Below are 23298 nucleotides of genomic sequence, written 5' to 3'. Positions count from 1 at the left end.
CTCTAAGTGGGAAACACAAAAGAAGAAAAGGACCTACAAAAACAAACCCAAAACAATTAAGAAAATGGTCATAGGAACATACACATCGATAATTACCTTAAACGTGAATGGATTAAATGCTCCAACCAAAAGACACAGGCTTTCTTTTTTTTTTTTTAACATTTTTATTGAAGTATAATTGCTTTACAATGGTGTGTTAGTTTCTGCTTTAAAACAAAGTGAATCAGTTATACATACACATATGTTCCCATATCTCTTCCCTCTTGCATCTCCCTCCCTCCCACCCTCCCCATCCCACCCCTCTAGGTGGTCACAAAGCACCAAGCTGATCTCCCTGTGCTATGCGGCTGCTTCCCACTAGCTATCTATTTTACATTTGGTAGTGCATATATGTCCATGACACTCTCTCACCCTGTCACATCTCACCCCTCCCCCTCCCCATATCCTCAAGTCCATTCTTTAGTAGGTCAACACAGGCTTTCTGAATGGATACAAAAACAAGACCCATCTGTATGCTGTCTACAAGAGACCCACTTCAGACCTAGGGACACATACAGACTGAAAGTGAGGGGATGGAAAAAGATAGTCCATGCAAATGGAAATCAAAAGAAAGCCGGAGTAGCAATACTCATATCAGATAAAATAGACTTTAAAATAAAGAATGTTATAAGAGACAAGGACACTACATAATGATCAAGGGATCAATCCAAGAAGAAGATATAACAATTATAAATATATATGCACCCAACATAGGAGCACCTCAATACATAAGGCAAGTGCTAACAGCTATAAAAGAGGAAATCGACAGTAACACAATAATAGTGGGGGACTTTAACACCTCACTTACACCAATGGACAGAATATCCAAAATTAAAATAAATAAGGAAACAGAAGCTTTAAATGACACAATAGACCAGATAGATTTAATTCATATTTATAGGACATTCCATCCAAAAACAGCAGATTACACTTTCTTCTCAAGTGCGCACGGAACATTCTCCAGGATAGATCACATCTTGGGTCACAAATCAAGCCTCGGTAAACTTAAGAAAATTGAAATCATATCAAGCATCTTTTCTGACCACAATGCTATGAGATTAGAAATGAATTACAAGGAATAAAATGTAAAAAACACAAACACATGGAGGCTAAACAATACATTACTAAATAACCAAGAGATCACTGAAGAAATCAAAGAGGAAATCAAAAAATACCTAAAAGTTACATCCAAAATTGTACAAATTTTTTTAAACATGATTAAAAATTTTTTTTAACTGTCAAGTGTTTTGAAAAATTTATTCAAAGTACTAAATTTTCATTTTAGATCTTAGCTTATGTTTATATAATAGAATGCCCTCAGTTGATCCAGGTTCACCATAATATCTTTCTCTAAGCCCTTAATGGTTTATATCTTCCCTTTAAAATGTATAAGTATCTTTTAATTAAGTTGTCATTTACAAAGATATTCTGGAAAAAAATTATTAATTAAACACCTATAAGTTCTTCATCATTTCTGTTATAGTGTAGCAATTTCTCATCTAACCCATAGTGGTCTATCAACTGAGTAAACCTTGATTTCTTAGACACACCTGACTGCAACTCAGAGCAACAGCTGGCTGCAGCTTCTCCACCTCTTTGTTAACAACTGTGTCTGAGACAGACCTTTCTTTGATCTATACATTTTAACTAGTTTTAGCCTTTGAAGAAAGTCTCCTTTCTCTTGAACCTGCTTCACCAATTTTGTTTTTTCTTCATTCAATCTTTTTTTTGGAAGATTCTCATTCAGAAAATTAGTTTGAAGATCAGTGCATGACCCAGTATCAAGTGTTTCAAATCCACATGCATTGATGTTCTTGATGGTATTTTTCAAACACATACTTCATATTCACTGTCTATGTGTTTAAATTTTTTTTTGAAATTCTAAGCTGTTTCCTTGTGTTGAAGGTGCTGGATTCTCTGAAAAGTTCTAACCGTTCTCTTCATTCTCTACTTTAAGATCTTTTACCACACTGTACAAGAAATTAAATGAAGATCTTGTTTTGCTTAATCATTTTCTCTACGTGTTACACGCATAGGTTGTTTTCTTGTACTGGTTATGTGGGGTGATGGTGGAGGCACAGGCCTGTGGAGTGCTAGGTAAAATCACGGCTGAGTTTCCTAGACTTCCCATCTTAAAAATGAAATCTTGGTTTACCTGGAGGAAAGGGAACTCTACTCAGCTCCAGCGCTGATCGTCAAATTCCAGTTCTCAGCTGTCACCTGCTTCCCGTCTCCCTCAGCCATCCCCAGAGAGTGCAGAAAACACAAGCAGCTGCAGCTCTCTGCTTACTTTGATTTTAAATGGATCTTCCTATTGTTTGCAATCTCTAAAAGGAACCCAGGGCTACTTCCTGAGGAAGATCTTAATTGCCGACCTTTAGATACTCCCTCTTCTAGCCATGCCTCACTACTTAGTAGAGAGCTGGCACCCAACCTTAGAAATGTCCCCATTTACCATGACTGCCATGGAAGGAGCAGTACCAGGTCACTACTTGCTGCCTTAACCAGGTGCACTGATGAAACTCAGCATCAGAAATTTGAGATGCCGTTGCTACTTAAAGAAAAAGATCTGTTTTCCAGTGTCCCACATATTCAGGGATATCAAAACAAAAGAAAAAAGAAAAATCCATGAAACTGCTCAGGTTCCAGGTGATAATAATTCTAGATGGTCAGTTTTTCAATTTATCTCTTTCTCTCTCACATTCATACACAGCCCTTTTGCCCAAAGCATATCCTAAGCATCAGAGCGATTGAATTGGGGGTATTTCTAGTATCAGCCCCAATTATTTCTAGAACTAGAATTTCTATTAGAATAGGGAGCATTTATTAATCATTATATATTTAGATTATGCCTTTTCAAGGGACTAGAGACACAGGGGTGAGAAAAGCAGCTCAAATCCCTATCTTAATGAACTTGCATTTAGCTGGAGTAGATAGTAAATGCATAAAAATTTATGAAAATGTCAGATGGGGAAAAGCAGTGTGAAATAAAAGAGAGAAGAGTTTCCATAAAGTCCTTGCCAAGGAGATGCTATTTGAGCTTATACTTGAATGGCATGCAAGATCTAGCCTTGTGAAGATGTCTTAGGAAGAGCTTTCTGGGCAGAGAAAATAGCAAGTAAAAACCCCTTAAGGCCAGAAAATGCTTGGCAGTTTCTGGCTAATGTGGCTGGAGTAGCAGGAGCTTCATGCCACAGGAGAGGAGGGCCAAGGGCGATGAGATTCTGTTTTAAAATGATTACTCAGTGCTGTGTGAAGACTGTACTATGGGAGAGGAAAAGGATGGATGCTGGTGAACTTTAGGAGGCTGGTATAGGAGTTCAGGTGAGAGTTTGTGACAGCTTGGACTAGTGTGGTAGCAGTGGAAGTGGAAGCAGTGGAGGTCTTAGAAATAATTTGGAAGTAGGTAATTGGAATATATTTTAGAGGTAAGGTTCAGATCTGCTTTAATTTAGGGTGAGTTTTCTCTCAGTGGCTCCTATTGTACTTCTCCTATTGTGCTCCTAAGGTCAGCCTGGACCTTCAAAATGTCTCAGACTCTTTTAAATAACTTTCCCAGTGCTCTGGTCTGCTCCTAATAAGTTAGCAGATATATGTCAGTGTATTAGTCAGTGAGGGCTGCCATAACAAAATACTACAGACCGGGTGGCTTAAACAATAGAAATTTATCTTCTCACAGTTGTGGAGCCTGGAAGTCCGAGATCAAGGTGTCAGTAGGTTTGGTTTCCCCCCAGGCCTCCTTGGCTTGCAGATGACCACCTTCTCACTGTGTCCTCATGTGGTCTTTCCTCTGTGCTCACATCCCTGGTATAGTGTCTTCTTATAATGACACCAGTTCTATTGGATTAGGGTCCCACCCTTATGACCTACTGTAACCTTAGTTACCTCTCTAAGACCCTATTCCAAATGTAGTCTACACTGGAGGTTAGGACTTCAATGTATGGATTTGGGGAGGCGGGGGATGGTGGAACACAACTCAGTCCAAAACAGAGAAGGTCATTATTTAACTTAACCCTCTTTAGACCTTGCTTAAGCTGAGCCCCTTAACAGCAGGGAAATGATTCTTTTAAACCTTTCTCCTAAACAATGCATACGTAAAAGTCAAACAAAGAATTAAATTGTCTTTGAATGCTGTTAATCTCCCTTGTTTATAACAGTTACAAATATAAATTGAGGTTCTAATATTCTATTTTTTCTATCTTAATAAGCCATTTTATATGTGACTTGAACTTGATCACTTTGGAGTGATCACCACAGGCAATGAGCATTATTCTTTTCCATTGTCAGGAATTACACTACTAATCTCAACCAGCCTCCAGGTGAATGAATCTAACTAGTGGTAAGGGGGAGGGAGGAAACAATTTTCTCTCTACCCTCCTAGACTCTTGGCCGATATCCCTTGTAATAAAGGACAGATTAACTAGAGAAAAAAAAATTATCTATGTACAGGAGCCCCACAAAGATATAAGATTCAAAAGATGGCTATACTATGGAGGTTTATATACCATTTATGTTTTATATACCATTTATTTCCTGAGTTAAGGAAAGGGGTCTACAGCTTCAAAGAAGAGAAGGCTATTCATGGAAAAGTGAGAATAGGAGATGTTTAGTAAACAAAGGTTGCCCTGCCTTGCAGATAACTCTCTGTGATGAAAAATTTATCTCAGGTAATAGCTCTCTTCCTGGTACAGGCCCACTTTCTAATGTAAATTTTTCATACCAAAAGGTAATTCCTACTCTGTTTTCAGAGCTTCTCATGTGTCTGGTTTTCCTTAAAATTATCAGTTCCAAATAATCCAAGCCAAAGAGGCATATTTTGGGGTGGCACATTCTGCTAGCCACAAGAGAAGTAGTGTAAAATCATAGAAATACAGTAATTCACCATTAATTCTGGAAAAATAATTCCACACACATTCCAATTGACAGTGAGTAGAGATGTTTTTCTGAATTGTTTATGTATTAGAATCAGTATAGTCACATGTATGTTTTAGATTTTATTTTTTTGACTCATTCTTTCTTTTATTGTATATAGGTACCGATTAGTGTCCTTACCGTTTAAGTCACTTGGCTAACTATTTCATATATTATATGAGTGTAGTAGAATTTTCTTTGTTTTACAGATGAGGAGACTAATAATAAGAGTCCAAGTAAGTTGTTCAAAATCACCCAGAGAGGACGTGTCATAGCCAGATATCAAAGCACATTTGTGACTCCAAGCCACACTCTCTCACCTACTGTAGTGACTCTCAGCCAGCCTTAAAATCCATCCCTGTAACTGGCATTGGCATATGTATAGAGGATAAGAGTTAATAAGACTAATTCCCCAAAGAGTCTTACATTTTAAACATGGAGACAGACATGTAAATAAATATAGTACCATAGGATTAGGAATGTTAGAATTGTACACAGAACAACACAAAGGGTCAGGTGAACCACTCTACGTCTTGGGGACAATCAAAGTTCCCAAACAGCAGTACCATTTGAGCTGAGTCTAGAAATCTGGGTATGTGTCCATTCATATAATGGGAGTACAGCTAGGTGTAGCAGTGGAGGCAAGGATTCCATATGGAGGAAGTAAATTGAGGACAAATATAAAAGGGCATAGGATATTAATGAATCATTGTTTTGGAAAATTATATCCACTCTATATTATCCTATTGACTAGGGTAATGGAAATTGGGTGAATACAGAAAAAACATTGTTCAGACACAATTCAACACAACTGTGATACAAGGTAGATATTTAATTCAAATGTATTTCATTAAAATATTGAAATAGTCTGCTCTGAGCTGAGTAGATCTTCTCCTCCTCCCCCTCCTCTTTCTCCTCTTCCTTTTTTCCGATGAAAACAATCTTTTTCATTGAATAAACTCTACTTTTTGTTTTCTAAATATCCCAGCAAGAAGTTATTCGGAGCTGCCTTGTTTTTGTCAGCAAATTCTTCCCTCTCACTGTCATCCTCTCCTTCATCATTGCACAAGTACTAGTTCACCGGCAGCACAGTCAGGCCATCAGCTTGGAAATTAAATTACCTGCCATTCTCAAGTTTTTTTCGCTACAACCCCAGACTGCCCCCTCAGTTCTCAGTAAGGCAAACCTCAATGTAACAATGAACTGAGAGAATTTTGGACCACATTTGTCAGTTCAAGGTCACAAAGGCTTCAAAGCAAAATTCTGGGCTTTGTTCTTCAGTGCTCTCCATCCCACCTTCATTGTCATTCTCCAGATTCTCTGTTTAAGAAAAATAAATAAAAACAAGTCTTGGGAGAAGGCAGAGCAAAGAGACTTCTAGTACCATCACTGCCCTAAGAAATAGAATTTTGCCCAGAGCTTCAGACAAACTGCAAAAAGCTGCTCCTGCACCAAAGAGCAGTTAACAGGCTAACAGACTGCTGTAAGCAAGCATATTCACCTCTAACTGTCCAGGTGGAGGGGCGTTCCTGATTTGCAGTAGGTACAATGTAAAAATGGAATGGTTCCTATATAATTATAAGTAATAGACTCATTCTGATATGTAGATTTTTCTCTTATTCACAAGTTTTACTTCTTTTTCTTTACAAATAAGCTGTCTTTGGCTTATTTTCATCTTTTTTTTTTTTTTTTTTTCTGTAACGTGGTTAATCTATCCTTGGGAAATTGAAAGTTGACTGCAGTTCAGTATTCCTGGAACATGGTGCATAGTGGGCAGTAATAGATCTGGTGATGGAAAGTTAAGTAGGCATCAAATCATTGATGGCCTTTGTGCCATGCTAAGTGGTTTGGCAGGGGAAAGCAAGCCATTGGAGAATTTTAAGCGGCAGAGTGACATGCTTAGATTTGCATTTTGGAAAGATCACTCTAGTGTTTCCTCAGCAATGATAGTCAGGGGAGTGAGAAATAATGGGGTCCTGAGCTAAGCAGTTTTAGTGGGAATGGAGGGAAAATAAAACATTCCTGAGAATATAAAGTGAAGAATTAAGTGGGCTTGCTCAGATCAGAAAGGCACCTGGGAAATGCCATGGTGGTGATAGGGGAAAAAAAAGATGACTATCTGGTTTTTACCTCTGATGCCTGCGTTGGGGACCATTTACTGTCAGAAGCTGTCTTAGTTCAGGCTGCTATAACAAAAATACCATAGGTTGGGTGGCTTAAATAGCAAACATTTATTTCTCAATGTTCTGAGGGCTGGGAAGTCCAAGATCAAGGAGGCAGCAGATTCAGTGTCTGATGAGAATATGCTTCTTGGTTGACAGACAGCCAGCTGGTCTTACTGTCTCACAGCAGAAGGGATAAAGAGCTCTCAGGGGTGTGCCTTCTGTAAGGGCACTAATTCCATTCATGAGGGCTCCACTCTTACAACCTAATCACCCCCCTAGCCACCACACCTTGGGAGTAAGATTTCAACATATGAATTTAGCAGGGGACACAAAAATTCATAACAGAAATCTATTGGGAAAGAAGCATACATGGAAAAAATAAAATGGATTTTATTTTGGTCATGTAAAGTTTGTAGTGACTTCATTATAGTCAGGTAGAAATTCCTACGATGTAGTAGGATACATGTACTGAAGATTAAGAGGATAGTTAGGGATATGAGAGAGATTTTGGAGCTATTAGGGTGAAATTTAGTTATTGAAGTCACAAGTGAGAATTCTCCCCTACCCAAATTCCTAGGCAGTAGATACAATCTCAACTCTTTGGGCTATTTCTTTTGATATTTGTTGCTGTATTTATGGATTTTTTAAAAAGTTATAGATTTTGTTTATTGACAGGTGTTTTAACACATCACATCTCATTTATGATGAGGCAATCATATGTGCTTATGTTCAAAGCCTAGCAAAGGCCTTGGAACTTAGTAGGTCACAGTAAATTTATTTCCTTTCTTAATTTCTCTCTCTGTCTGTCTGTCTCTTTCTCTTTTGAGTAAAGAGTTTGGAGACTGTATGGTAGAATCAATTTATATTTATGATATTTATATGAATTCTTTTTTATAGCTCATGAATTTCTTCTATATCCCTATTAGTAAATGTATTCGTTTGCTAGGGCTGCCATAACAAAGTCCCACAGACTGGGTGCCTTAACAGAAATTTTTCTCACTGTTCTGGAGTCTTGAAGTCTGAAATCAAGGTGTGGACATGGTTGATTTCTTCTGAGGCCTCTCACCATGGCCTGTAGATGGCTATCTTCTCCTTCCTGGGTCTTCCATCTGTGTGTGTCTGTGTCCTAATTTTCTTTTTATAAGGACATCAGTCATATTGGATTAGGACCCACACTAATAACCTAATTTTAACTTAATTACCTCTTTGAAGACCTTACGTTCAAATACAGCCCCAGTCTGAGGTACTGACAGTTAGAACTTTAACACATGAATTTTGGAGTTCACAGTTCAGCCTGTAATAGTGAAATAGAGAAATTCATAATTACTTACATATAACTTAAGCAAGCAATTTTGAAATCTGGTAATTTCTGAAGATTCTAGTATATTTGTATGAATAATAGTGTGAGAAAAAAAGTGAGAGAAACAAATGTGATTCTAAATAATAATTACACAGTCAAAACCAAAGTTCTTTATGTTAGAGGGACCTTCAAAAAGGATATTTAAAAAGAGAAATTTTTAAAAGATAATATCAAGAGGAAATTGGAGAGATGGCTTTATTTAAATGTTTTCTAAGTGATGAATTATTATGGGAGATATTTTTAGGGATATTATTTCCCCAGTCATTTCACAGTATTTAGGTAATTTCTACATCATGCTCAGTTCAAAAGAATGCAAAGCACTGTGAAGCATACGAAGAAGTACAAGACAGCATCCTTGTTTTCAGGAGTTTTCATCTCTGGATAAGGAGTCAAAATTAGTACAAGTGAAAAGAAAAGAAAAAGCAACGATTTAATATGAAACCATATGATTCTGTCTGTAGAGGCTTTAGAATCAGTGAGAAGGAAGAGTCAATGTGGGATGTGCTAGTTTGAAGTATTTCACTGAGGGTGGGGTTAGACTTGTACAATGAAGGGTGAGTAGAATGGAGTTATATGCAGACAAAGGTAGGGAAACTAAAAAATGAAACTGTGCCTGTTTTCTTTATAGGACTAATGGCAGTCTTCAGTTATTTCTTATCTTACTTTTTTTTTATTGTGGTAAGAACACTTGCCAAGAGATCTATCCTCTTAACAGATTTTTAAGTGCACTATACAGTATCATTAGTGGTAGGCACAATGTTGTACAGCAGATCTCTAGAACTTATTCATTTTCTATAACTGAAACTTTATACCTGCTGGACAGCAACTCCCCCATTTTCCCCCCTCCCTCAGGCCCTGGCAACCACTATTCTACTCTCTGTTACTATGAGTTTGACTATTTTAGATACCTCATGTGAGTGGAATCATACAATAGTTATCCTTCTGCAACTGGCTGATCTTACCATCATTTCCTCAAGGTTCATCCATGTTGTTGCATACAGCAAAATTCCCTTTTTGTAGAAGACTTTATTTTGTTAGAGCAGTTTTAGGTTCACAGCAAAATTGACACAAAAATACAGAGATTTCCTACATTCCCCTATCCCTACGCATGTGTAGCCTTGCCTGTTATCAGCATCCCCCACCAGAATATTTTCCTCTTTTTTAAGGCTGAATGATATTCCATTGTATATACATACCACATTTTATTGATCCATTCATCTTTTGATGGACATTTAGGTTGTTTCCATACCTTTGCTATTATGAATAATGCTGCAGTGAACATTGGAGTGTTAATATCTCTTCAAGATTTTGACTTCAATTATTTTGTACATATACCCAAAACTGGAATTGCTAGGTCATATTGTAGTCTATTTTTAATTTTTTGAGTAATCTCCATACTATTTTCAATAATGGCTGTGCCATTTTACATTCCTAGCAACGGTGTACAAGAGTTTCAATTTCTCCACATCCTTGCATCCTTGCCAGCATTGGTATGTTTTTTGTTTTGTTTGTTTTTTGGGTTTTTTTAATGATAGCCAGGTGTGAGGTGATATCTCATTGTGGTTTTGATTTGCATTTCTCTGATGATTAATGATGTTCAGCTTCTTTTTATATACCTGTTTCATATACCTGTTGGCTGTTTGCATGTCTTCTTTGGAGAAATGATTATTTAAGTCCTTTGTCCAATTTCAATCAAGTTATTTATTTATTTGCTGTTGATTTATAGGAATTTTAATGATGTCTTTTCTATTTGTTTATTTCTTGTCTGTCTCCCTCACTAGAGCATAGGCTCTATAAAGAAAGAGAACTTATTCTTTCAACAATACCACACTGTCTCAATTACTGTAGCTTTATAATAAGTCTCAAAGTTTGGTATTGTCAGTCTTCTAACTTTGTTCTCCATCATTTTTTTTTTTTTTTGAGAAAATATCTGCCAAATACCTAAGTCTGAATAGCCATAGATTGTCAGATATTCTTTCAAGGATAAAATGATATTCTGTGAAAAAATTAGCACATTCTTCCTGCAGTTCAAACCATCTCATAAGTACATTTGTTCCACACAGTCATACTTCACTATGCACCAGAAGTGCTTTCTGCACACTCTTGATTTTGTCACTCAGAATATTAAAAAGGCCTGGACTGAAGAGTCAAGATTTAACAAAATTGATACTTTTTACTGGTCAATTAAGGACATTTTTAAGTAAAACTGGAATTTTTCTTCTTTTTTTTTTCCTGTGACTGCATAGAAGTGAAGAATCCAATGATTCCAAGTACAGCTTTTGGACTTTTTAGACTGATATTTTATTTCTTTCCTTTTCTATCGTATTTTCTGTTTGTCTTTTTCTTCTTTATTATGGAAGATTTCCTCAACCACATTTTCTAGCCATTCTATTAAAAATATTTTTATTTAGACATACTTTTTAATCTCTGAGTCCTGTTTTATTCTCTAAATATTACTTTTTAAAATAATCTTTAACTTTTCTAGAATGAGATATGTACTTGAATATATGATGATTTAAAAGATATTTTATGAATTATTCATTTTGCATCTCTATGTTTTATCTTAGTGTTTACTTTCCACTCTGCTAGTTTTCCTCATTGAACTGAATATCCCGGTTTCCCATGACATTTAAGAAAGGACTGGGTGATCTATCCTGGGTTTCCTTTATCTTTATGAAAATAAAACTCTTTTCACTTGGTACCTTCCTTGCAGGGGGATCTCTTCCTGGGAGCTCTGCATAGCTTTGAACACATACTGCATTACATTTAGAGATTTAACACATGAAGCTTTCTCCTGAAGGCACAGATAGGTGCATGGCATGAAAATGTCTTACAGGAGGGAGTTTGCAGGTTTTGCTTTAGAAGGTCAGGATTTGGGTTCCCCAAAGGTCAGAATGAAAAGAACCTTATTGCAGGGCACCAGCCTTAATATCCCCAATTTTTCACTGACTATCTTAAAAAAGAGCTTTGCTTATGTATTTATTTGAGACTTTCTATCAGCCATTAGCCATCTGTAAACTTAGGGCAAAGGGTGGGGGACAGTGTGGTGGTAGGTAGTATTACATATAAAAATATCTTGACTTAATCACCCTATTTTTAACCTTTCTTTGCACTTCACTCTGTTATTTCCAAGCTAAAATCAAGGTCATCTGGAGTTCTGTGGAAAGGGATGTCTTCCATTCCTCTGTAGCCTTTTAAAAATCACATTCTAGGTTGCAACTTTATCTGCCTATTTCCCCATTTTCCTGTTTCCATACACTGACCATCTTGTACACTTTGTTTATATGCCTGTCATTCTCTTGTTTATTATGTGGATTCACTATGGGTTTATTCTGTTTTATGTTTCCATATTTCTATTGCAGTGGGTTAGTAGAAGAAACGGAAGTGGAAACACATGTGCTCAGTCCACTATACTGTGCTATACAACTTTCAAAAGAGTCTCTTACAAAGTCTCTACCCTTTTTCTTCACAGGGAACTTCTCTGTTCCTAAAAATAAATTTGTGAGTGTAAATAAAAACATAAATGAATGAGCTACTCAACTTCAACATCATAATCTAAGTTCCATATCTATATGTCAAGAGAAAGAAGACTAAACTCTATCCATCTATGGAAGCAGACAGTGTAGAAATGAGATTTATGCCATGGACTCTAAAATCAGTGCTTGGTTCATAACCTGGAGCAACTATTCATTCTGTAATCCAGGAAAAACCACTTAACCTCTCTTTGCTTCAGTGTTCTTAACTGTAAGATGGTTTAATAATAGTAGTACTTACCTTATAGAATTGTGAAGACTAAATGAATTAATCTATAGTGTTTAGAACTGTGCATTGCACAAAATTAGATTTAGAAAGGGATGGTTATTATTAATGTGTATCTTCTAGGTTGAAGTTGATGTGGTCTCAGTTGTCATTAAGTTAGATGCTTGTTGAAAAGTCTGAATTGTTCAAAACCTTTAAAATTATGATTTTTGTTTGAAATTATTTCATTACCTTAAATTTTTTAATGCACTCAGCATGGAGACTTTGAAAGAACACTAGTTTTGGAGACAGGCCATATATGTATATTTGATTAAAATAATCTCTTTGAATCTCAGAATCTTCATCTATGAAATGAAAAATGATGGTAGCATCCTTATAGCTTTGCTATGACAGTCTGACGTAATATAATAATAAATGTAAAATTTTACTAGAATACTGGCTACCAGACTATTTTTTATCTGTGGCACATTTCAGAGTCTCTGCTACCAAATGAACACTCAATACAAGTTAATAGTGCACATTTATAAAATTTCGGAGAAAGAAGCATAAACTATACAAAATATGTTACTATAATTGTGAAGAATCCAGTAATGGAGAGTGCAAATGATTAAAAGCTTACACACTTAAAACAAAACTTAGAGAACAGTCCTTTTTATAGTTGTTCAGATATCTTGTTGGATTTTGCTGTTCATTTAGAGATATAGCACAGTACTACTATGATCATGGTTCAGATTGTAAATAATAAAATCTGTATTCCATATTAATTTGAAATATACTTTTATTTATATCATGTGTTTTTTAAGAAAAAGAAAAGTTAAGTCAAGTATCTCTAATTGGAGAGAGAGGAGGAAAATTTAAACAATAGAATACACTATGGTTTATATTTTTAAAAGTAAAAATAGAGAGGGCAGACAGCAGAAGCAAGAAGAACTACAATCCTGCAGCCTGTGGAACAAAATCCAGATTCACAGAAAGACAGACAAGATGAAAAGGCAGAGGGCTATGTACCAGATGAAGGAACAAGATAAAGCCCCAGGAAAACAACTAAATGAAGTGGAGATAGGCAACCTTCCAGAAAAAGAATTCAGAATAATGATAGTGAAGATGATCCAGGACCTCGGAAAAAGAATGGAGGCAAAGATCAAGAAGATGCAAGAAACGTTTAACAAAGACCTAAAAGAATTAAAGAACAAACAGAGATGAATAATACAATAACTGAAATGAAAACTACACTAGAAGGAATTCATAGCAGAATAACTGAGGCAGAAGAATGGATAAGTGACCTGCAAGACAGAATGGTGGTATTCACTGCTGCGGAACAGAATAAAGAAAAAAGAATGAAAAGAAATGAAGACAGCCTAAGAGGATCTCATTCAGATTCGATGGAGAAATCAAGAGCTTTACAGAGAAGCAAAAGCTAAGAGAATTCAGCACCACCAAACCAGCTCTACAACAAATGCTAAAGGAACTTCCCTAAGTGGGAAACACAAGAGAAGAAAAGGACCTACAAAAACAAACCCAAAACAATTAAGAAAATGGTCATAGGAACATACACATCGATAATTACCTTAAACGTGAATGGATTAAAGGCTCCAACCAAAAGACACAGGCTTTCTGAATGGATACAAAAACAAGACCCATCTATATGCTGTCTACAAGAGACCCACTTCAGACCTAGGGACACATACAGACTGAAAGTGAGGGGATGGAAAAAGATAGTCCATGCAAATGGAAATCAAAAGAAAACCAGAGTAGCAATACTCATATCACATAATATAGACTTTAAAATAAAGAATGTTATAAGAGACAAGGAAGGACACTACATAATGATCAAGGGATCAATCCAAGATGAAGATATAACAATTATAAATATATATGCACCCAACATAGGAGCACCTCAATACATAAGGCAAGGCAAGCGCTAACAGCTATGAAAGAGGAAATCGACAGTAGCACAGTAATAGTGGGGGACTTTAACACCTCACTTACACCAATGGACAGATCATCCAAAATGAAAATAAATAAGGAAACAGAAGCTTTAAATGACACAATAGACCAGATAGATTTAATTCATATTTATAGGATATTCCATCCAAAAACAGCAGATTACACTTTCTTCTCAAGTGCGCACGGAACATTCTCCAGGATAGATCACATCTTGGGTCACAAATCAAGCCTCAGTAAATTTAAGAAAATTGAAATCATATCAAGCATCTTTTCTGAACACAATGCTATGAGATTAGAAATAAATTACGGGAAAAAAACATAAAAAACACAAACACATGGAGGCTAAACAATACATTACTAAATAACCAAGAGATCATTGAAGAAATCAAAGAGGAAATCAAAATATATTTAGAGACAAATGACAATGGAAACATGATGATCCAAAACCTATGGGATGCAGCAAAAGCAGTTCTAAGAGGGAAGTTTATAGCTATACAAGCCTACCTCAAGAAACAAGAAAAATCTCAAGTAAAGAATCTAACCTTACACCTAAAGGAACTAGAGAAAAAGAACAAACAAAACCCAAGGTTAGCAGAAGGAAAGAAATCATAGAGATCAGAGCAGAAATAAATGAAATAGAAAAAAAGAATACAATAGCAAAGATCAATAAAACTAAAAGCTGGTTCTTTGAGAAGATAAACAAAATTGATATACCATTAACCAGACTCATCAAGAAAAAGAGAGAGAGGACTCAAATCAATAAAATTAGAAATGAAAAAGGAGAAGTTACAACAGACACTGCAGAAATACAAAGCATCCTAAGAGACTACTACAAGCAACTCTATGCCAATAAAATGGACAACCTGGAAGAAATGGACAAATTCTTAGAAAGGTATAACCTTCCAAGACTGAACCAGAAACAAATAGAAAATATGAACAGACCAATAACAAGTAATTAAATTGAAACTGTGTTTAAAAATCTTCCAACAAACAAAAGTCCAGCACCACATGGCTTCACAGGTGAATTCTATCAAACATTTAGAAAAGAGTTAACACCCATCCTTCTCAAACTCTTCCAAAAAACTGCAGAGGAAGGAACACTCCCAAACTCATTCTATGAGGCCACCATCACCCTGATACCAAAACCAGACAAAGATACTACAAAAAAAGAAAATTACAGACCAATATCACTGATGAATATAGATGCAAAATCCTCAACAAAATACTAGCAAACAGAATCCAACAACACATTAAAAGGATCATACACCATGATCGAGTGGGATTTATCACAGGGATGCAAGGATTCTTCAATATACGCAAATCAATCAATGTGATACACCATATTAACAAATTGAAGAATAAAAACCATATGATCATCTCAATAGATGCAGAAAAAGCTTTTGACAAAATTCAACACCCATTTATGATAAAAACTCTGCAGAAAGTGGGCATAGAGGGAACCTACCTCAACATAATAAAGGCCATATATGACAAACCCACAGCAAACATCATTCTCAATGGTGAAAAACTGAAAGCATTTCCTCTAAGATCAGGAACAAAACAAGGATGTCCACTCTCACCACTATTATTCAACACAGTTTTGGAAGTCCTAGCCACGACAGTCAGAGAAGAAAAAAAAAAATAAAAGGAATCCAAATTGGAAAAGAAGAAGTAAAACTGTCACTGTTTGCAGATGACATGATACTGTACATAGAGAATCCTAAAAAAGCTACCAGAAAACTACTAGAGCTAATCAATGAATTTGGTAAAGTTGCAGGATACAAAATTAATGCACAGAAACCTCTTGCATTCTTATACAGTAATGATGAAAAATCTGAAAGAGAAATTAAGGAAATACTCCCATTTACCATTGCAACCAAAAGAATAAAATACCTAGGAATAAACCTACCTAGGGAGACAAAAGACCTGTATGCAGAAAACTATAAGACACTGATGAAAGAAATTAAAGATGATACAAATAGATGGAGAGATATACCATGTTCTTGGATTGGAAGAATCAAAATTGTGAAAATGACTATACTACCCAAAGCAATCTACAGATTCAATGCAATCTCTATCAAATTACCAGTGGCATTTTATACAGAACTAGAACAAAAAATCTTAAAATTTGTATGGAGACACGAAAGACCCTGAATAGCCAAAGCAGTCTTGAGGGAAAAAAACGGAGGTGGAGGAATCAGACTCCCTGACTTCAGACTATACTACAAACCTCTAGTAATCAAGACAATATAGTACTGGCACTAAAACAGAAACATAAATCAATGGAACAAGATAGAAAGCCCAGAGATAAACCCACACACCTATGGTCAACTAATCTACGACAAAGGAGGCAAGGATATACAATGGAGAAAAGACAGTCTCTTCAATAAGTGGTGCAGGGAAAACTGGACAGCTACACGTAAAAGAATGAAATTAGAATACTCCCTAACACCATACACAAAAATAAACTCAAAATGGATTAGAGACCTAAATATAAGACCAGACACTATAAAACTCTTAGAGGAAAACATAGGAAGAACACTCTTTGACATAAATCACAGCAAGATCTTTTTTGATCTACCTCCTAGAGTAATGGAAATAAAACCAAAAATTAACAAATGGGACCTAATGAAACTTCAAAGCTTTTGCAAAGCAAAGGAAACCATAAACAAAATGAAAAGACAACCCTCAGAATGGGAGAAAATATTTGCAAACAAATCAACGGACAAAGGATTAATCTCCAAAATATATAAACAGCTCATGCAACTCAATATTAAAGAAACAAACAACCGAATCCAAAAATGAGCAGAAGACCTAAATAGACATTTCTCCAAAGAAGACATACAGATGGCCAAGAGGCACATGAAAAGCTGCTCAACATCACTAATTATTAGAGAAATGCAAATCAAAACTGCAATGAGGTATCACCTCACACCAGTTAGAATGGGCATCATCAGAAAATCTGCAAACAACAAATGCTGGAGAGGGTGTGGAGAAAAGGGAACCCTCTTGCACTGTTGGTGGGAATGTAAATTGATACAGCCACTATGGAGAACAGTGTGGAGGTTCCTTAAAAAACTAAAAATAGAATTACCATATGACTCAGCAAGCCCACTACTGGGCATATACCCAGAGAAAACCATAATTCAAAAAGACACATGCACCCGAATGTTCATTGCAGCACTACTTACAATAGCCAGGTCATGGAAGCAACCTAAATGCCCATCAACAGACGAATGGATAAAGAAGATGTGGTACATATATATAATGGAATATTACTCAGCCATAAAAAGGAACGAAATTTGGGTCATTTGTTGAGACGTGGATGGATCTAGAGACTGTCATACAGAGTGAAGTAAGTCAGAAAGAGGTAAACAAATATCGTATTTTAACGCATGTATGTGGAACCTAGAAAAATGGAACAGATGAACCAGTTTGCAGGACAGAAGTTGAGACGGATGTAGAAAACAAACTTATGGACACCAAGGGGGGAAAGCCGCTGGGGGGTGGGGATGGTGGTGTGATGAATTGGGCGGTTGAGATTGACATTATACACTGATGTGTATAAAATTGATGACTAATAAGCACCTGCTGTATAAAAAAATAAATAAAATTAAATTTAAAAATTAAAAAAAAAAAAAAGTAAAAATGATTTTGCTGTTTCCCATAGAAACAGGGTTTGGGAATTTAACAAAAGAAATCAGAAAGCACTAGAGTTTAATAGTTCTTTATTATTATTTAATAAGATGATTATCTTTTTCATTAAAAAAATCTTTTCATTTTTATAGATAAGAAACTGTGGTGGGCAGACCAAAACTTAGCTCAGTTGGGAACCTGCAGCAAAAGAGATGGAAGAAACCCCACTGTTCTAAGAAATAAGACTTCTGGGGTCGTTCATATGAAAGTGTATGATAAAGAAGCACAGGAAGGTAAGTCACACGGTAATGCATTTGTGCCGCCTTTTGAATATATAATGTTCTCTTTTTTCATATTATTTTCTCAAGTCAAAAATTGAAGTTCCCTATTTTTCTTCTAGTAAAAAAAAAGGGGGGGTGGCAAATGCTGCTTAATACTGTAGAAGGAATGCCTTTAGCATAAGATATATAATGAGCTTTCAAAACATTAGCAAAGCTGACCAAGGAATCTTAATTTGTCAGGTCTTCAAAGAGGTCTTATTCAGTTCTTGATTTAAAAGTATAAGAATAAGAAAAAAATCCCAGTAAAATATATTCAATGTATAATTATGCCCAGAAACAGAATGAACTAGGGGACTTCAAATGGACTATGTTGATACAAGAATTTCATAACCAAAAGCACTACATTGTTTGGCTCTAAGCATTTTGCTTTTTTGTTTTTGCTTGTCCAAATGGTGTGCAGTGAAATGGAGTGAGAGAACTAAGAGATAGATGGTTTACATAGGTGGACTTGTCACATTGCCCAAGATTAGAAATGCCAGCCAGTACAGCCCTACACCTGCTAGTCTTTTCTTAGTTTTTGGTTCATGATCCATGACATTAGCAGAACTCCCTTCCTAGAAAAAATATTCTTCTATATTCTACTATCTTACTTAAATCTCTGCCATGAAATCCTTTTCTTCATATATTTTTCTGCTTAGGAAAAAAATATCAAGAAAACTTAAAACGATTTTTATCTAAAGGATTTGGGCATGTATATCAAAGCAAATAAGAGTAGAGATAAGGATAGTGAACCAAAGGGATCACTAATTCTGAAGACAGGTGACAGCAATCAAGCAGGCAGAATTTACTGGAGACACCAGTTGAGAGCCATTCCTGCACAGCCGGAGACAAAGTGGAGACCAGATTCATGGCTACCTTTTCTGAAAAAAGCATGGGTCAAATTTTGGTCTGGAATCCTTTCTTACCAGGAGCAGCAGGAAATATTTCTTTTTCAGGAAAAAAATATTTTTAAGAGAAAAGAATTGCTTTGTAAAACCATCTCAACTGATTACTCAGATCCGTTCATGGTTGAGAAGACATTGACACCCAAACTCTTAGGCACAAAATCTGTATTTATTCTCTGATATATATATTTTTTTTTTTGGTCATTGTCTATAATAATGGACAGGAGTGTTTTCACTAGGAATTATTTAATAGAAAATTTTCTGTATCAAAATAAATAATTTTACTGGCATTCAAGTCATGGAAAATAGATTATTTAACTGGGAATAAAATACTGGCACTCAATAAATAAAATATCATGGTACTTTTGTGGATTTCAATACAATCTGTTAAGTGTAAAAACTTACAGTACTATGATAAACTTTAGTTCATAGTCTGTACTGAATGAGATTATATCTGAAAACACACATTATAAAATACAAATTAGAGATTTCCAAACATTTTTTAAAAATCTATATTTATTCCTTCAAAATGTGAACAAACACATACTTTGAAATTGTAAATTAATATAATACATTGAATTTCTGTAGGTACAGTTCCAATAGTTTCTTGGAAGAAAAATTCATTGTATTATGCTTGTCTCACATTGTTCATTTTAACAAGATCCCCCTCATCTTTTAAGGATTTGATTCTATAGGTAGAGTTGTAGCTTCTATGCACTGTGAAAGTATTACCAAACTGACAGGGCCCTCTAGCACTTAGAAATTTACGGTATAATATGACTAAGCTTAAAATGCAGTGAAAATACTGTTTTTACTGGAAGAATATGTTGATAAAAGCATCTGTATTAAAGACAGTCCCATTAACAGAATCACAGCAGGTAGCTTAAAAGCTTCATTAGTATGAAATATGAGCAATTTAGGACTATTTAAGGTGTTAGCATTACTACCACTTTGGATTTCAAAGTACAATTAGCTACTTCATTTATCATTTTTGACACAGATCACTGGAGGGCTGAGACTTCTCGTTAGTCAAGTGGACTTTCTATTTCCACTAGAGAATTTAGGAATGAAGTTTGAACATCAATATCATTACAAAATATTAAGCCAAACCAGTATTTCTAACCTGCTAGATATTCACTACCTAAATTATTACTTTAAAAATCTCTCTATATTTTTCCTACATCAAATCTATATTTGATAGGCAAAGATACTTATTAAAATAATGATGTTTTATTTTTTTTTGCCTTTTCTCTTTCTCCACCATTTTCCCTTAGAGACTAAACAAATGATACATGGATTGTGTTATTGTTGTACAACATTAACATAGTTAATTTTATTATTTATAAAAAATACTTATTACTATTATGTTTAAAAATGCACAGTCCCAGGATCTCCTTTTTCTTCTTTTTTCACATATTTTGGATATTATCAAGGTTATATAACGCCTCATTTTCTCTTGTTTTTATAAATCAACTCTAATCCATTTTTCTTTACTTCTTCAATTCACTTGTTTCCCCTACTCTCTGTTTGGTGTTTTTCCAAACTTTATAGACAAGTATCACTTGTCAATCTCTTCCCAGCTTTCCAGTCTTTAGTGGTAGTTGAAGTAAATTTATATCCAAATGTGTATCTCTATAGATTGGCATTGCATTAATGTACATTCACATGCTTTCTCTAAAATGAAATATGTACATGGTCAGTATGGAATTACTGTAGATCCATAAATACAATTGTCTCATTATTAAAATAATCATAGAGCTGAAAATTCATCTTAGTATTGTAAGTCAGCTTGGAAAAAAGGGAATAAATCAATGAATCTCCATTAGTTTATATATGAGATAAATGTAATCATTTCAGAAGTTCAGGGCAACTCAAATCCTAGTATGTGGACCTACATAAGAGCAACTGCCAGGTATAAGAAATGAGCAGAGAATGTGGTACATCTCCTGTTGAGAAATCTCCCCAGTTGAGACTATTTCACACTTCAAAAATGACAGAACTTGTGACAGATTTGATTGAACAATTAAATCCCATCAGACTATCTTGAATTCAGGAGATTAGAAATAATGAGCTGCATTGGTATTTTGAATTTTCCATAGAGCACTATTGATATATAGCTTTCATAATGCTTTGTAATTCTCACTGGATTTAGTGTACTTCATATCAGAGTTTGAACATCCAGTAAATGGCATTGCATGTCCTAGAATAATAAAAATGTTGTAAAACTGGGATATTTAATGAACTTGATGGATAAGATTGTAAATTACTTAACTTTATGTTACCAGCTTTAATTAGCACATTGGGCCTAGTAAATTTAATGGACCATCTTTATAGAATTCCGACCTGTGATTACCTAATATTTGTCATTGCTACCTCACAGGAATAAGGAAAATTAATATGCCAGTTAATTAGATAACTCTTATGGGTGTGTTTTAAATCTATTTTGGAAGAATTATGTTCCTTGGAATGGCAAATTTTAGTTCCTTGCTTTTAAAAAATCAATTATACATATATGTATATATGTACCTCCTTACTTTCAATGGTATAATCTTTGAGTTGAGTCAGTAATATAAATTAACAACTATTTATTTGATACATTTGGATAAAGTATTCTTGAAAAGGAAGTAACTGTAGAGTTGAAGTGAAATTTAGAAGTCAGAAAAGAGATTTCCTTGTTTCTGTGATCTTAAAATATTACGAAGATCTATGACCATATTCACGGCACACCAATTTCCTTTTGCTCTTCTATAACTATGAATCCTCTCATGTATCTTACTTTACAAAAAAATTATTTATTTATTGTAAATGTATTTTTATTGAGATATAATTGACAGATAATGTTGGTTAAGATGTATAATGTGTTGATTTGATACTTAATATATGGCAATATGATTACCACCATAGTGCTAGCTGTTACATCACATAATTATCATTTCTTTTTTGTGGTGGGAACAATTAAGATCTAATCTCTTAGCAACTTTGAATTGTATTCAAATTGTATTCAAAGTTAAATTGATTCTATAAATTGAGTATAGTACTGTTGTCTGTAATCACTATGCAGTGCTTTTTTGGAAGGAGAAACTTCAATCATAATTTGCTACTTCAAATTATTTGAGGGAATAAAATATGATACTAACCAATATGAAACAGCTGCATTTATAAATCAATAATAGCATAAATATTTCTTCAAATTACTGATATTGAATTATACTTTCTTTAGTTTTTTTGATTTTTATGTTTCTTTTGTTTGTTTTCCTACTTTGCAGGCAGCAATTCCTGCCAACTAAATAATGGTGGATGTTCTCAGCTTTGTTTACCAACATCTGAAACTACAAGGACTTGCATGTGTACAGTTGGATATTATCTCCAAAAGAACCGCATGTCATGTCGAGGTATGAGGTTTTGAAAAATCTTAGTTCTGATGCATTTACTTCATCCATACAGATTTTAGGCAACCAAAGTCAGCTTTATCTGTGTCTATTGAGATTATCATATAATTTTTTATCCTTTGTTAGTGTGGTGTAACAGATTGATTGGTTTATGGATATTGAACCATCCTTGCATCTGTGGCAGAAATAACATTTGATCATCATGTATGATCCTTTTAATGTATTGTTAAGTCAGTTTGCTTATATTTGTTGAGGATTTTCACCTCTATGTTCATCAGTGATATTGGCCTGTTGTTTTATTTTCTTGTGGCATCTTTGCCTGGTTTTGGAATTAGGGTGATGCTGTCCCCATAGAATGAATTTGGAGGTGTTCTTCCTCTTGAATTTTTTTGGGCTAGTTTGAAAAGCATCCCAAGATCCCAAAAGTGGCTGCTGCCAGCCTGTCAGTCCCCAGGGGGCTTCCCAATTGCCTCTTGCCTCTCCAGAAGGCTCTCCAAGATCAGCAAGTGGATCTGACCCGGGCACCTTTCCAACTATTGTCTCTGTGCTGGGACTTGGAATATGTGAGATTTTGTGTGCACTCTTTAAGAGAGAAGCCTCTGTTTCCAATATGTCTCTCCGAAACAAGTCCAGCTCATTTTCAAAGCCCAACTTTCTGGGGGCTTGTCTTTCCAGTGCAGGATCCTCAGGCTGGGGATCCCTGTGTGGGGCTCAGACCCCTCACTCCTCAGAGAGGACCTCTGTGGTTGTGACTTCTCTCCTGTTTGTGGGTCACTGACCTGGGGGTGTGTTTGTGTCCTGACTAGACCATGTCTCTGCCCCTCCTACCCATGTCATTGTGGCTCCTTTATATCTGTAGGTGTGGAA

General features: G+C 35.3%; 1 protein-coding gene and 1 pseudogene across 1 annotated transcript in view; one reads left to right on the top strand and one right to left on the bottom strand.

The window, feature by feature from the left end:
* LRP1B (LDL receptor related protein 1B) overlaps positions 1 to 23298 on the top strand; it is a 1532882-nt gene that overhangs the window by 946886 nt on the left and 562698 nt on the right. Inside the window, exons 32-33 of the mRNA XM_059927092.1 lie at positions 17970 to 18110; positions 22309 to 22434. Coding sequence (XP_059783075.1) covers positions 17970 to 18110; positions 22309 to 22434 — 267 coding nt within the window. The remainder of the gene's footprint in view (positions 1 to 17969; positions 18111 to 22308; positions 22435 to 23298) is intronic.
* On the bottom strand, positions 1486 to 2197 carry LOC132368473 (swi5-dependent recombination DNA repair protein 1 homolog; annotated as a pseudogene).

The sequence above is a fragment of the Balaenoptera ricei genome, chromosome 7 (assembly GCF_028023285.1).
Source record: "Balaenoptera ricei isolate mBalRic1 chromosome 7, mBalRic1.hap2, whole genome shotgun sequence".
Taxonomy (NCBI): Eukaryota; Metazoa; Chordata; class Mammalia; order Artiodactyla; family Balaenopteridae; genus Balaenoptera; species Balaenoptera ricei.
Note: the sequence above shows the minus strand (reverse complement) of the source record. Positions and strands in the feature narration are given on the sequence as shown.